Below are 14773 nucleotides of genomic sequence, written 5' to 3' on the forward strand. Positions count from 1 at the left end.
TGCAGTCAACAGACAACATTTGCCACAACTAAATAACTTGCCCTTTCCTGTTTATATAATTTAGAAAGATATAAATGGCTCCAAGATGACATTCTCTTCTCAGTAACCGCATGAATAGAAGAACTTAATGATTTAGGGCTGGAAGGAATATCAGAGGCAAGGCAGCATCACAAACAGGGTCCAAGAGGAAGAATGGATGTAAACCCCTCTTTCTTTGACCTCCTCCATTCTCTGGGTGCATGAAGTTCTTGTATACTTTTGAAAGCTACTCAGAGTGATCTTATAACGTATATACAGGCTTTTGTTGCTTGTTATGAACATTAATGGCTCTTGGTACACAAATCCCAGTCTGCTTTATGGGGTACATATGTCTGAGCTGCACCAAAATAAAAAAAAACCAAAAACCAAAACCCAAAAATAATAATGAAAAAAAAAAAAATAAAACAACACCCCAAACCCTAAACCAAACTAAACCACCAAAACAAAGCAAAAATCATCAACAAAAGAGAAAAAAACCCAAACAAACAAACAAAAATACAATAACAGAAAACAAGACCTGCAGTAGTATTGCTATTATTTAGAAACATCCAGGGAAGGTATTTTAGCAAAAGTTGGCATGCAAAAAAAAAAAAAAAAAAAAAAAAAAGGTGTATAATTTTCAAAGTTTCTTGCTTTGAACTACATGTAGGATACATGAAATGTGACATCCATTTTACCAGATATGTCATTTAGGAGATAATCATTATCATCAGTAACTGGCAACATGGTAAGGTCTGCAATGATTTGGAGCTGTGTGGCCAGTTGTTACCCATATGCCATAAAGAAGAATAATTAATCCTTAAGCCTTGCAGAATGGATGACTGCTCTTCAGAGAGTTGCTTAAAATCTTTAACATGCTGCAAACATTTTAAATAATGCTGGAAAGAAAATACCATATTGTTATCCTTTTTCTCCGTGTTTGATCTTAATAAAAAGTTAAACAATCTGCTAATAAACATAGAACTAATTAAACTGCATTTTCAAAACCATAATCCGCAGCTGGAGAGTACCCTATAACAGACAAAAACCATCTTATAGAAGATCACAACTCAGCAATAAGCTGATTTTGGGGGACTAATTCTTTGATACAGAGACTAGAAAACAGCAGAGTTTGGCTATTCTTTTTGAAATCCAGGACTGCATAATAAGAGCGTATCTAGCTTGGGCAATTATGTATGAGTCATCGTGTTCTTACATACAGTATTAAGTGTACTTAATACTAATGCATATTCTAAGCTGCAAAGCATTTAGGAACATATCTTCTATGCTCGAGCTGACTCCACTTTTTGTTCTTGCCTTCATGGTATCATTGGTGAGACAGGTTTGTCCTATATATGTGAAAATGTATAGTCTTCATAGAGGCGGTGTCTAACCCAGCACAGCAATTACATGGAAATAGAGGTGGAATGTACCCTCTGAGAGACACCACACTGCACATCTCCTGGGTGATGCCACCCTCGGGAAGGCTGACACCTGCCTGGCTTAGCAGCAGCTCCAGCCTGGACTGCACAGCTGGAGACATGGGGAGCTGTCCCTTCCTTCTGGGCCATGCCCCAGGCTTTTCTGCTAGCCAAGGGCTCCCTTCCATCCCCCTTCTTCACGCTGAGAGGTGCTTACTCACAGAAGTTGTCCCAGTGACTGCTACAAATTAACTGACAAAGAAGAGGCAATGTGTGAGCTCCCCCTGCAATGTGTGAGCTATTAACCAACTCAGAGGGAGCCCAGCTGGCTACCCTGGTCGCCTGTGGTGAGGCAAGCTGTTCAGCTGTTGGGCTGATGTTCCTAGCTGTCAGCTCTGTTTCAAATAGTTCCACCAGCAAAGCCTGGAAGTGACTTATTCACTCCCTTTCAGTAGCACTCAAGAAGGATGGAGCTGTGGAGTTTTAATATGTCTTTCTTTGCCTTTCCAAAATGGATTGTGATTGGATCCAGGTAGAGTACTGGATAAGAGTACTTTCAGGGTACAAACCATGGTGTGTGAAAAAGTACATATAACTTTTTTTGTTTTATCTGTTACATCCCCCACAAAAACAAACAAAAAACCAAATTTTTTCTAGTAAATAAACATCACTCATCACTCATTTGAATACCATACTATCTCCGTTTCTGGAAAGTTTTTTCCAGGGAATGGAAGATTCAGTGTCGCCAATGAGCCAACAGCTTGTTCCAGCTGAAGTTTTTGACCCTGGGCTAGTGAAAATGTTTACAGTGTATCTTGAGAAAAAGTTGGATAAATAGATAAAACACTACCGGGGAAGGGGACAAGGGGGATCATTACTGTTGCCATTACACATTACATAGAGTGTTCACAGGTGTAAAGGTTCTTGTGGAACATGTGTCAGAATGCATGAAGTGTTTCCTCAAAGCTTTAGTAGGATACTCCATGGAAAATTCAGGCTTAGATCACACTGCGTGTGAGGAGAAAATAATTTGCAAAGGCCTAATGGACATTTGCTTCTTCTTGGCTTTTTCTGGCTGGTTTGTTCTCAATTGCTCATATTTATAGGAAAATCTAAGTGGTCCTCATTCAAGGTAGTATGAAAAAAGAAATACAAATCCTCTAAGATTAAAGTGCCTCCTTGAAAATACTGCCTTTTTGATTATATTTGTGTTACAGAGTAGGAAAAACTGGCTGCCAGCAGACCATTACTAAACACAGTCACTCTCCAACCCACACACATAGCTACTTATGGCACTGCAGCTCAGTGTCTGGAGGTCTGTCATCTCCTCTTGCTGACCTTCATAGAATGCATTTTTACTTATTTCTTATTCTTCTCTCAATAGCTGTATTTACCAAACAAAATCATACAGAACTTTTCAAATGTCATACATGCCTTTGTAATTTTTTATTTTTAACAGATAAACTGTAATTATAAATGCATTTTTAGGGAATGACTATAATTAGCATTTTAGAGAGAATAAACCACTTTCCTAATTGTTTGCTTGAAGCTCAGCATTCAGACAGTTTTGCCAGTGCATCTGTGAGAGAGACACACACACTATTAATCTAAGTAGTGCAGCAAAACCCTCCTGGTCCCACAATTTATAGGTCTATTCACAAGACAATGACCTGTACAGTCCCAAGGGCTGCTACCTTTTGTTTGTGTTTCTCAAAAAACATGAAAGGGTATATTCCAGTTAATCATTACCTGTCACCTGTGGTAGAGCCAATGCTTTGCTCTTCACGAGGTCTCAGAGAGCAAGTGGCATCTCACTCCTCTGGAGGACTCAGCCACAGCCTGGGCAGGGCACCTGGCCATTCTCACCACTGACTCCAGGCTGGTGGAACCAGCTCTGGCTGAACTCCCTTTTGATAATCTCAGACACATTTTCCATGTCTCTGCTATGTCTGACCTAGAAACACAAGCGTTTTTGAAATGAAAAGGGAATGGTAAAACATACATATTATTAACCTTTGCAAAACTCTGCTAGAGTTCTTCTTCAGTTTTGGATATTTGGTTGGAAAGCAGTATGCATAGAAGAGTCAAGGAGTATGCTTTCACTACCAAGTTCTGCTATAGGCAGCTAAAATAGTGTTCTGATTTTATGTGTCTTATTCAAGCTACAAACACACAGATGAGTTACACCACTTGTAGTCTTGATCTTTGACAACTGAAGAGTAAATATGATACTTCACTCTATACAAGATATTAGAATAATATTAGTGTTTTGACACTTTTTAAATGTCATGGAGGCACATGAAATGGTAACAAATAGAGATTAGATTGTGATTTTGCAGATTTTTCAGATGAAAAAAAAATTAAATTTAATTTTTTTTTCAAGTTTTAAGACATATTTTATTAGATAAAAACAATGGCCTTCAGTCCCTGTTATTAGGAGGCATGAACTACACAGTGCAAATATTTCAGCAAGCAGCACTGTATCTCAAATCAAACAACTTGTCTCATTGATGTCTGCTGCTATGTACCAGTGTCTTGTCTTTGTAATTCAGAGATTCAGTGCCACAGGCTGGGGCAGAGTGGCTGGAAAGGAGCTGGGGGTGCTGGTGGCAGGAGCTGAACATGAGCCAGGCTGTGCCCAGGTGGCCAAGAAGGCCAATGGCATCCTGGCCTGGCTCAGCAATAGTGTGGCCAGCAGGAGCAGGGCAGGGATTGTCCCCCTGTCCTGGGCACTGGTGAGGCCACACCTGGAGTGCTGTGTCCAGTTCTGGGCCCTGACTGCAGGAAAGACACTGAGGGGCTGGAGTGAGTCCAGAGAAGGGCAGGGGAGCTGGGGCAGGCTCTGGAGCACAAGTGCTGTGAGGAGCAGCTGAGGGAGCTGGGGGTGTTTAGTCTGGAGAAAAGGAGGCTCAGGGGTGACCTTATCACTCTCCACAACTGCCTGAAAGGAGAGTGTGGCCAGGTGGGGTTGGTCTCTTCTCCCAGGCAACCTGTGACAGGAAGAGGTCATGGCCTCAAACTGTGCCAGGGGGGGTTCAGCTTGGACATTAGGAAGAATTATTTCACAGAAGGCATGATTAAACATTGGAATGGACTGCCCAGGGACGTGGTGGAGTCACCTGGAAGTGTTTAAGGAAAGACTGGAAGTGGCACCCAGTGCCATGGTCTGGTTGACAAGGAGGGGTTCAGTCACAGGTTGGAGTTGGTGATCTCAGAGCTCTTTTCCAACTTAATTGAATCTGCAATTCTGTGATTCAGTATTTTACAATAACACCAAGTTCTGCAGTTTTGGAACAGACATACAAAGGGAAGCATCTGAGCCATTGATGGCATTTGGCATTCTACACCCCATTTCTGGCAGAGCTGCCTCTCTGGCAGTGACAATCCTGGCTGAAATCTCTCTCAATGAAATCACTGGCAAATTTCCCAACACCTTGAACAAGAACAGAATTGGGTACCATGACCAATGATGCATGTGCATCTCTCATCATACTGTAAGCAGCAAATCTTCATGATCACAATCTAGCAATCTAAACTGAGGGGCTAGTGACATCTGTAAGTTGATTATATTAGCACCCAAAGACATAAACAGAACTTATTTATGTCACCAAAAAAGATAAGACCTTGACTAAGGGAAATCATGCAAGGCAAAATGTATTTTATTTTATGTTAAAATAATCCTTGTCTGATCCAAGTCACCTACTTAACTAGGGAAAAAAAACAAAAAAAAAAAAACAAAAAAAAAACAACAAAAAAAAAAACAAAACCCAACCCAAAAGGGACCAAATATCCCTCCTTGCTGATCAAAAGACAAAGACATGACATAAGCTATTGCTATGAGTATTTAAAAAAAAAAAAAGCCTATCTTTCATTAAAATTCACCTGTGCAACTCATTTCCCTGAACACTCTTTAGAGAAAAAACAGCTCAAAAAAAATTTTTAAAATACGTTTTCTGCTTTTTACAAATTTTTTGGAAAGTGTTTTCTATATTTCATTCTGGATGGATCAACTTAATTCATCATTTATAAAATTGCAATGTAGGAGATATTTCACAGAATTTTACAGTGGTAAAAGGCAAAACAGAAGCACTGTTTTTGATCAGCAGGTACCATTTCTAGTCTAGGGCTTATACTGAAGGTAGCTGCTTTTCAAGCTTAGCAATGGAACAATTAATAAAGAAACCCATTAAGGTCTGATTGTTGCTGCTAAAAAGGAAGGTTGAATTTCAGGCCTTTGAAGTAACTGAGAATGATTCAGGCCTCATTACAGAGATATAATCTACATTCATACATTTATGTTAGTGATTCAAATCTATTGGGACAGATTGAATTCCGTTAAATTGTGCATCTTTCCTGTGGAACTTTTCTCAGGCTTTCTCAGGCTAACCTAAGAGGTGACCTGACAATACAAAGTAGTGGGGTATTTAGGGATTCAACTGTGCTATAAAAGAAAGGCTATACAGAAAGTAGAAAAAAGAATGAGATATAATCTAAAAAGCTATGTCAGCTTTTCATTTGGACTCTGTTTTGTAAATGCCCTCCTTGTCATCACACAGGATAGAAAAGGACTCTATGCCTTGCAGTGCTTAAAAGTACTGCCCTGAATATTGCACCTGCCAGAAGCAGATCTTATGTGAAATTCTGCATATGTTGAATTCTCTGCTCTTAAGCACAAAATCTTACAATCAATACATAGTCATGAGCTAGAAATAGGTTTCAGCATAACTCTTCTTGAATAAATACAAGACAGTACCTATTTTTTCAAGGTTAATTATAGCTGTTTAATCCCCAAATTATTTCTAACTCCTGACAGAGATCCTAAAATGCAGATTCACTTTATTTTCCAGCATCATTTGACAGGAAAAAGAGAAAAACAAAAAAGAAAGATGTCTTTAAATCTAAAATTTTAAGATATTTTAGAAATTGTTCATAATTTAAGCTGTTGGAATCAAAATAACGTCAATTTTAGAAATAACATGTTGTATCCTTCATGATCCAGGCAGCACTCTTGACAAACATTGACATAAGCTTTGTAGACACACATGTAAGCTGTCAGGCATTCACAGAAAGGAGGGGTTTCCTTTACATTTTATTTTGTTTCTCTACTTTTTCAAAATTAATTACCAAAAGGAAAAGCCTTTGGCAAAAGGAGAGCCTAAATCAGATTTGCAAAACGAAAGAAATTTCTGAAATGCTTTGCACTAGTGCAAATACATGCAGAATAAATACTCTGAAGTACCATAAACAACATCGTAAAACATATTGATTCTAACATTAAATGGTTTCATTTTTAAGGCTGTTTAAATGTCACCCCCAGCAGCTGAACACATAAATTTAGGAACCAACTCTCTCCAGAATAAACACCATAATTGGAGAAAATAATTTCTAATTTCTGTTGTGAAGTTAACAATACATTTAACATCCTAATCTAATGAATCTGTCTAATTTTAGAACTGTTTGTTCTTCCTGCATTTTCTGTTGTTTAAACTAAGATTTACTCCAAATGCCAAATGGAATTGCATAGGAGGTTTTCCACTGCATTCCACTGATCTGCATTATTTAACTGCCTCTATTTCAAAAAGGTTTTGGTTTTACTTATTGAGCTACTCACAGTGTCTCTGTACCTATTTCCCTGATATTCCATTCTCTTAGCAAATGTTCCGTCCACTTGTGTTCCAAAACAGGTATTTAACAATGTTAAATACTGATTAAAATATAATAGCTTGCATGCTGCCCATACCTTGTCAGTTCCTGATGCTTTATTCTGGTGTTAAAAGATAGTACATTATACAGAAGATGCTTGTTATTTACAGGGAAAGTGGACAGTTCAGTGATGGGCCAGAAATATTAATCTGTCATAACATTCAGTATGTGAAATGATAGATCCACTAGAAGACATGGAATCATAGGAAAAACCAACAATGTATGCCCCTCCAGGAAAATAATAGCTTGAAAAATTACTTAAAATAGCCTTGAAAATGGAAAAATTGTTTCTTTCTGGCAAGGGAAACTGCATTAGTCTAAAAAAAAATTAAAAAGACAGCAAAGTATTCAGACAGATTTTATGGGGAAACCTTTGCAATGCCAATAAAATCCCTTTTGCTTTGATGTCAGACGCGTGATTCAGTAAACGACTCATGTTAGCAATTAGAAAATGGTCATTTAGGGCCCTGATTTCTTTTGAGACAAGGAGAGTGAGGGTGGGGAAAGAGACACAATAAATCTTGAGAGGCTTAAAAGGAAGAGCAGGCTAAAGTGTGAACTTTTTATTTCAGCAACGGAAGCGAGAAATCAGTGATTCATTGAAGGAGGGAGAAAGACCTCCATGGAAGCTGGCAGAGAAGAAGGAAAAGGAGTTAATTATGTCTCTTCCCTTTTTACTCTCTCTGACCAGTTTATAATCTGCTTTTCCAGGGTCTGCCTGTAGTATATAGTCCTTTCCAACCTCTCCACCCAACCCCTCCTCCAGCGGGGGGGAGGGGGAGATCTAGCAGGCAACAAGCTCCAGGTGGCTTTCTCAATCATTTCACTGCCAAAAAAAATAAAATAAAACCCTCCACTAGAAAACAAGTTGGGGTTTGGAGGGTTGGTTTTTGCTAGTTTGGGGGGATTTTTAGGCGAGGAGGTTGGTTGGTTGAGGGGTTTTTCTCTTGGGGGGGGGATGGGGGGGTGGGGAGGGAGAGTGGAGGAAGAGTGAGGGGGGAGGAAAGCCTCCCTGGAGGGGATTGGTTCAACTTGGAAGACAGGGAAATTAGTAAAGCATGAGTCTCTAAGCCATGCTGGTGGCCGGCGCTCCGAGGAGAAGGACGCTTTAGGAGCAATTAGCAGCGAGCCGAAGGCGGCGGCTGCCGCGGCTGCCGCAGCCCGGGAGGAAGCGAGGGCAGCTCCCGGGGCTGCCTCCGCAGCAGGCACCGCTCGCTCCAGCTGCAAAAAGGTTTCAGATGTCCCACCACTGCCTGACCCCCTGCAAATAAGGGCTGACCACCAGAGGCACATCCCACCTCTGACTTGTAATCGCTGACATTTAGGCTACAGCTTCCAACCTGTTTACAACCAAAGGGGGAGGGAAAGGAAAGGAAAGGAAGGGCGGGGGGGACAAGTTGGGATTTCTCCCTCTCCCTTTCTCTCGGGATTTTTTTTTTTTTTTTTTTTTTTAATACTGTTCTGGAGAATTCAAGGCAAAACAAAGAAACTTCCTCCTCTGGGGTTGTCAGTGAGAAAAGGAAGAGTTGTGCAACTGGTTTGGGATTTGCAAAAAGGCAAGAGGGTGGGGATCAGAAGAAGGTGCAAAGCCACAAAGTGTGAGTGCATGTCCGTGTAAAGGTGTATGTGTGAAAAATCCATTCCGGCACCACTCTCTGCTGGTTATTATTTATCTTAGTTGTTGTTTTTGTTGTTGTCATTGACTTTGCTGTCATCTGTTTTTCAGACCTTTCTGCATCTAAGATGGTGAAGAAAGGAGTGAGGAAGAGAACAAAATAACTACTGGAAAGTCTCAAACCAGGTTGGGGAGTGTGTGTGCATGTGGGGAGGTGGGGAAGGGAAAAAGGAAAGAGGATTAACCACAGCAACCCCCCCACCCAAAAAAAAAAAAAACCAACTAAAAAAACCAAACCAACAACCAACAGCTCTTTTTTTCTGAGGGAGGACTCGAAGGATTAAAAGGCAGCAACTTCTGAGGCGATTTGTCCCCTGAGTTATGGATGTTGGTGCACTTACTTCAGGCCAGATCAGAGCTCAGAGGAATCTAACCAGAAGCAGCAACCACCGTCTCTCCACTTGCCTTTTACCAGGTTTTACCCTTCCAGTATGTTTCATTTGATAAGACATTTTCCAGCGCCCAGAGTTTCAGTACAATGTGCAAATGGATACTGACAAATGGTGCCTCAGCCTTTTCCCACCTGCCTTGCTGCTGCTTGCTGCTGCTCTTCTTGGTGTCTTCTGTGCCTGTCACCTGCCATGACCTCGGCCAGGACATGCTGTCCCCGGAGGCCAACAACTCCTCTTCTTCATCATCCTCCTCCTTCCCCTCGTCCTTCTCCTCTCCTTCCAGTGCGGGGAGACACGTGCGGAGCTACAATCACCTCCAAGGAGACGTGCGCAAGAGGAAGCTCTATTCTTACAACAAGTACTTTCTCAAGATCGAGAAGAACGGCAAGGTCAGCGGCACCAAGAAGGAGAACTGCCCGTTCAGTAAGTACGGCTCTGCCGCCGCGCTGCCGGGCAGGGGCCGCTGCGCCCCCGGGCGCGGCCGCCGCGGGCCCGAGCGCCCGAGCCCGGCTGGGGAGGGAAGGGAGAGGGGGCGCCGCGGAGGGGAGGGGGCGCAGGGCAGGGCAGGGTGGGCTCGGCTCGGCTCCTCAGGGACGCCGCTCCCCGCCAGCCCGTATCTGCGAGTCTCTCCGGTTACATTTGTTTTGCAAATGGCCTCGCTGAGCACCGTTTGTTTCTTCGCCTGGCAGAAGAGCAAATTAGAAGGATTTGCAAGGAAGTGGCGGGGAGTGTGTGGGGGACATTGTCTCCCGAATCTGAAAATCATTATCCCCTGTCATTAGAGTGCCTTGAGGAGAGCGCTGCATTGGAACAATTAATCGATTGCCCGCACGCTCCTCTCCCCGAGCCGCCCGCTCCGCGCTCCCTCCTCGCCGCTCCCGGCGCAGGGGTGTTTGTTCCTGCGGGCCGGGTCCTGCCCGGGTGCGCTCCCCGCAGCGGGGGTGCCCGGCGGCGCTGGGAGCCGGTGCGCGGCCGCGCTGCCGCCCGCCGTGCGGCGGAGGCGGTGCCGGGCTGCGTCCCGCCGCTCCCGGGCTGCAGCGCCGCTATACCGCTACTCGCTCCATTGTAAACATCTGGGGCTGCCTTCCCACAGACCTCACACGCGTTTCATTGTCCTTCTCCTTCTTTCTTTTCTTTTCTTTTTCTTTTCTTTTTTTTTTTTTTTTTAAATAAATTATTTCAGAGCAAAAGTCATATGGCAGTCTCCATAGCTGAAGTTTCGAGCTTTTCTCCAGACGTAATTAGATGCTTAGTAATAGCATGCTTCTGATAATGTGTATTTTGGCTGTTAATGGTAGAAATGTACCCTTTACTTGGTTTTCCTGCCTGTACAATCTCAAACTTAACTGTACTAAATCACAATATATTGCTTTCTCTTGCAAATCTTAAGTGATTATAGGAACATGCTGAGAAAGTAAGCTCTGTTATGCAACTTGAGGAAACTCTAAGGCTTTCTTCACTGGTTAAAAAAAACCACATTTGGGATCTTGTGTTGTTTTACGTAAATCCAGATAAATTTGGGAATAAATCTGCTGTTAAATTAAAACAACTGAAAGTGAATTAAGTAGATCCCTTGTTAGCTAATGTGTAAAATATGGAGTACTTCAGCAGGTTGCCATGCTGTATTGATAGACACTGCTGTTAATTCAGCTATATTTTTAGTAAATACTCATAATATAACCTAACAAACAGTGAGAAAAGGCTGGAGTATCACGTGTCGCTTCTTCTCTTGCTCCACCTTGAAGCTTCATGCTTTATCGTGCACTCTAATGTTTGCAAATACTTTAGATGTCAAAGCATCTGAATCTTACCACCTCCCTTCCTGTATTTCATAGAAAGGCAAATTTGTAAAAAACAGAGCTGTGAGGGGGGGCTTAACTTTGATGGATTTGTGTGGAATGAGGTCCTAGAATGGTGTTTCTTAGATTACCTTGGGATTTGGAGGAGAACCTAACCCCTAAAATAGGATTCTGACGGCTTTGCACGCATCTCTGAGATCATCAAACCATTCTGTATGTCATACTGCTGCCAAAAAGGGCTCTAAGGTGCCCACTCTGACAGTAGCATACTCAGGGAAGTAACTACACATCCAAGGAGTCCCACTTAGCCAGCAGAATTCTTCAGTGAGTAAACTTACCCACATGTTTAAACTCTTGCAAAATCCTGCCAAGAAGAGGTGGAATACACTGAATACATATACATCTTCCTACCTTTTCAGGCTACAATGCAATAAAACCCCCCCCACAACTGTGGGAGGGGGATGTGTATGGTGTGTCCTGGTTTTCCAGTCAGTGCATCAGAAAGAGAACTGGCCTCCTTACTGGTGTCATGGTTACTGTCACATCTGCAGAGTATCTGCTGAAAGAGAGGAGAATGTAATTTGTTTCATATAAAAGCAAAACAGTGTCTTTATTATACATAATTGCATCCTATCACTGAAGATTATGTGCAGTGAAGAAAGGACTGCCATCACCCGAAAACTTGTAACTTCCCTACTGTATTTACATAACAAAGGCCGACCTAGCGCACAGCCTGCAGTTCAAAACTATTACCATCCAGTTGACAGACGTCAGAGTTCTGTGTTGTTGATTAACAGTCATTATAATATGGAGTGTGAAATTGTGTTTTCTGTAAAGACTTAGTCTGAGATCGTTTAAAAATATATTTATTGTGCCTTTATTCAAGACTGTGTAGCAAAATGTTGCAAGTGAATTCACTAAACCTATGTTTTTCACAGCATCATGTGTAGCAGTGCTATCATAATACTGCTATAATCCCCAGCTGGACTGATTCCATGAAAAGATATGGTATCTTTCATATGGTCTGAAATAAGTAATTGCATGTGAATTTCTGCCTCACAGAGAGCTAGCTAGAGAGGCCACTAAATTGTAGCCTGTTTAACATTACAGGCTATTCTCTAAAATTAGTTTCTCCCTCTGAAATCATGTTTTCCTAAACAAATCAGAATGACTATTGACACACAAGACTGAAATATTCTAATTTGGAGGCTCATTTTCTCATATGCCAATGTTTAAAATCCCTTTATGCTGCAGTAAAGCCTTATCAGTAGGTCTGTAAGATCATGATAGGTTGTGTAATTAGACAACAGCTTTCATGGCTCACTGCCAATTAAGCAGTGTCAAGTAAGAAGAACAGTTGGAGAAAGTCAGAATAAACATTCAGAAAACAGAATTTAGTCTCCAGCCTTCAAACAGCTCAAACAGTGTTCATGGATTTGCTCTATAAATATTGTGTGGAGTGCACTAAATTAAAGTTTACTCTGGCAGCTGTGTTCCAACTTGACTGATTGGAACTATTCCATCGTCCGTTCTTTACCTATGGAGTACCAGGTGGTTCCTGACTGTCTGTCAGAAGAACTTGCAGCACTAGGCATGGATGGGGGTATCTGTCACTAGATAGATGTAGGGCACTTTATTTTTTGTTCCTTACATCTGGAAGTCAGTCCTCAAAATACAGCTGCTACCTTGTCCTGCAGCACCACAGCTGTGAAGCCCCTTGCCCCTGTTCTTGACAGAGCCCTCCACAAGCACAAATAAAGAGAGCTGTAGTGTTTTCTGGAGGCTTATATACTAGATGAAGGACAAACAAACCCAAAAATCCTCCAAAGAGCAATTAATTACAAAAGCTTTCACTATAGCTCTGGCTCAGGCTTTGGGATCACCAAGAGAAGCTTAAGACATATATTAAAATTGAGAGACCTGCATGTGTGCAGTCTGTGACTTGACTCTCATATGGACAGTTCTCTTAACTAAGATAGTGAAACTATCTGGGATTGATGGTTGGAATGCATTAAAGCTACGTGATACATGATAAGCTGGTTCAGGAAAACTTTAATGTATGTCTCAGTGCTAAACAATTTTCAGTTGACTTCAAAGGCAACAGTTCACAGCACCATGAGGGCACACAAACTTCAAATTTGCAGCACAGACCTTATCATTTGAAGAAAATAACAAAACACACAATACTTTGTTAGCAGCAGCTGACCTGCAGTCTGCAGAGGGAGTTCTGCCTGAGCAAAGATTGCAGGATGAGGCTCTTGCTTAGGTGCGTGTTCAGTGAGTGCCACTGTGTCACTGAGTCCGGAGATGAGTGGGAAGGATTGCCGGAGGAATCCCTGCGGGCTTTGAACCAAGCAGTGCTATGCAAAACCTACAGTAGATGGCGGCACAGCCACTGCCTGGTGTCACCTCTGCTCAAAGAGGTGGACGAGAAGCGTCTGCATCCTCAACTCAAAGCTAATTCAGTTCAAGCAAAGACAAAAGGGCTTGCATCCGTAGATTCTCTATTAATTTGATTTCTGACAAACCCAAGTGGACTATTTCAAGAAAAAAACACTGTGTTGCAGAAAAAAATTGTACGTCAGGGGAGCCAGCAAGAAGTAATTGGCCACTTCCCACAAGCTAACCTATTCTGGGCTTTTCTTCTGGGTATTCAAGTATCTTTTATACGAATCTTTAGGAACTCTTGAAGCTCCTGATGGTCTTCGGTTTTGCTTTGGTTAGCGTGGGATAAGCTTAGCAACACAGTGAGTGAAAGCAAGAAAGTTTTGAGCCTCATTCTTAAGCCCAAAAGATTGTAAGCAGCCATTCAACTACCAGACGTACTGAACATTACTAATGAGGATTTTAATTGTGTGCATGTACACACGACATATAAATAGGTATTTGTATTATAGATTGGATTATATGCATTAAATGTGTTTTGATTAAGTATACTTCATTTGATACTCATTTTTTTACCATAACTCCAGTGCAGAAAATTAATAAAGTGCCACAGGTACCTTAATATCAGTTATGAAGCCACAAGAAGGTTAGAACAATTGATAAAATACACTCTTTTGCTCCTGTAAGTTTCTAAACTAACTTTTTGGGATTATTGACTCCTTTTCATATGTGTTTGTAAATTAATGTGAGAACTTTTCACCATTTTTCTAAAGACTGATTAGTGTTTTGCTGGTTTACTCTCCAAAGAGTTCTGTTTTATGGCCTTACCAAACCAAATACTTAAAATAAGAAATACTAATGAGCATTTTAAGGTAATTTGAAACAAAGACTTCTTATTGTAACATGTATATGTTCCTAAGGACATGATTTCTCAATTTCAGTTTTTTATTTCCTTCCCTTTTTGTTGTTATTTTTTGTTGTTGTTGTTTATTTTGGGTGGGGTTTTTTGTTTTGTTTTGCTTGTTTTGGTTTTTTTTTTTTTTGTCTGTAGAACTCAGTTAAACAATTTATAACCAGCAGTATAAAACCATAGGCACTTAGGATTTATGAATGTGGAAAGAATTGTACTATTTAATGTCTACATGACACTCTCCTGTTACCCTTACTGCATTCCTGCCTTGTAGACCCTCCATGCTGATGCTGTAGCCCTGTCATAAATCTTTACAAAATACACAGTTGTAAGAAGTCTTTTTGTCTTCATAAATCCAACTTACAGCCATTTGGGAAAAAAAAAAAAAAAATATCCCAAGAGTTAGGAGCAACTGAGAGTTTGTTCCTAAAACCCAGAAGAAAGAAAACAAGGGGCGTACAGGTTTATAG

The 14773-nt window shown here is 41.3% G+C and overlaps 1 protein-coding gene across 2 annotated transcripts in view; it reads left to right on the forward strand.

Annotated features, from left to right (window-relative positions):
- Positions 1 to 8237: 8237 nt before the first annotated feature.
- FGF10 (fibroblast growth factor 10) overlaps positions 8238 to 14773 on the forward strand; it is a 60248-nt gene continuing 53712 nt past the window's right edge. The window contains exons 1-3 of one of the 2 annotated variants that reach the window (XM_086869958.1): positions 8491 to 8740; positions 8869 to 8943; positions 9068 to 9632. In XM_086869958.1, the coding sequence (XP_086726084.1) occupies positions 9296 to 9632 (337 nt within the window). In that variant the 5' untranslated portion in view covers positions 8491 to 8740; positions 8869 to 8943; positions 9068 to 9295. Of the gene's footprint in view, positions 8374 to 8490; positions 8741 to 8868; positions 9633 to 14773 lie in introns of those variants that run through there. The other variant, XM_086869957.1, reaches the window with a different exon arrangement.

The sequence above is a fragment of the Cyanistes caeruleus genome, chromosome Z (assembly GCF_971803275.1).
Source record: "Cyanistes caeruleus chromosome Z, bCyaCae1.hap1.1, whole genome shotgun sequence".
NCBI lineage: Eukaryota > Metazoa > Chordata > Aves > Passeriformes > Paridae > Cyanistes > Cyanistes caeruleus.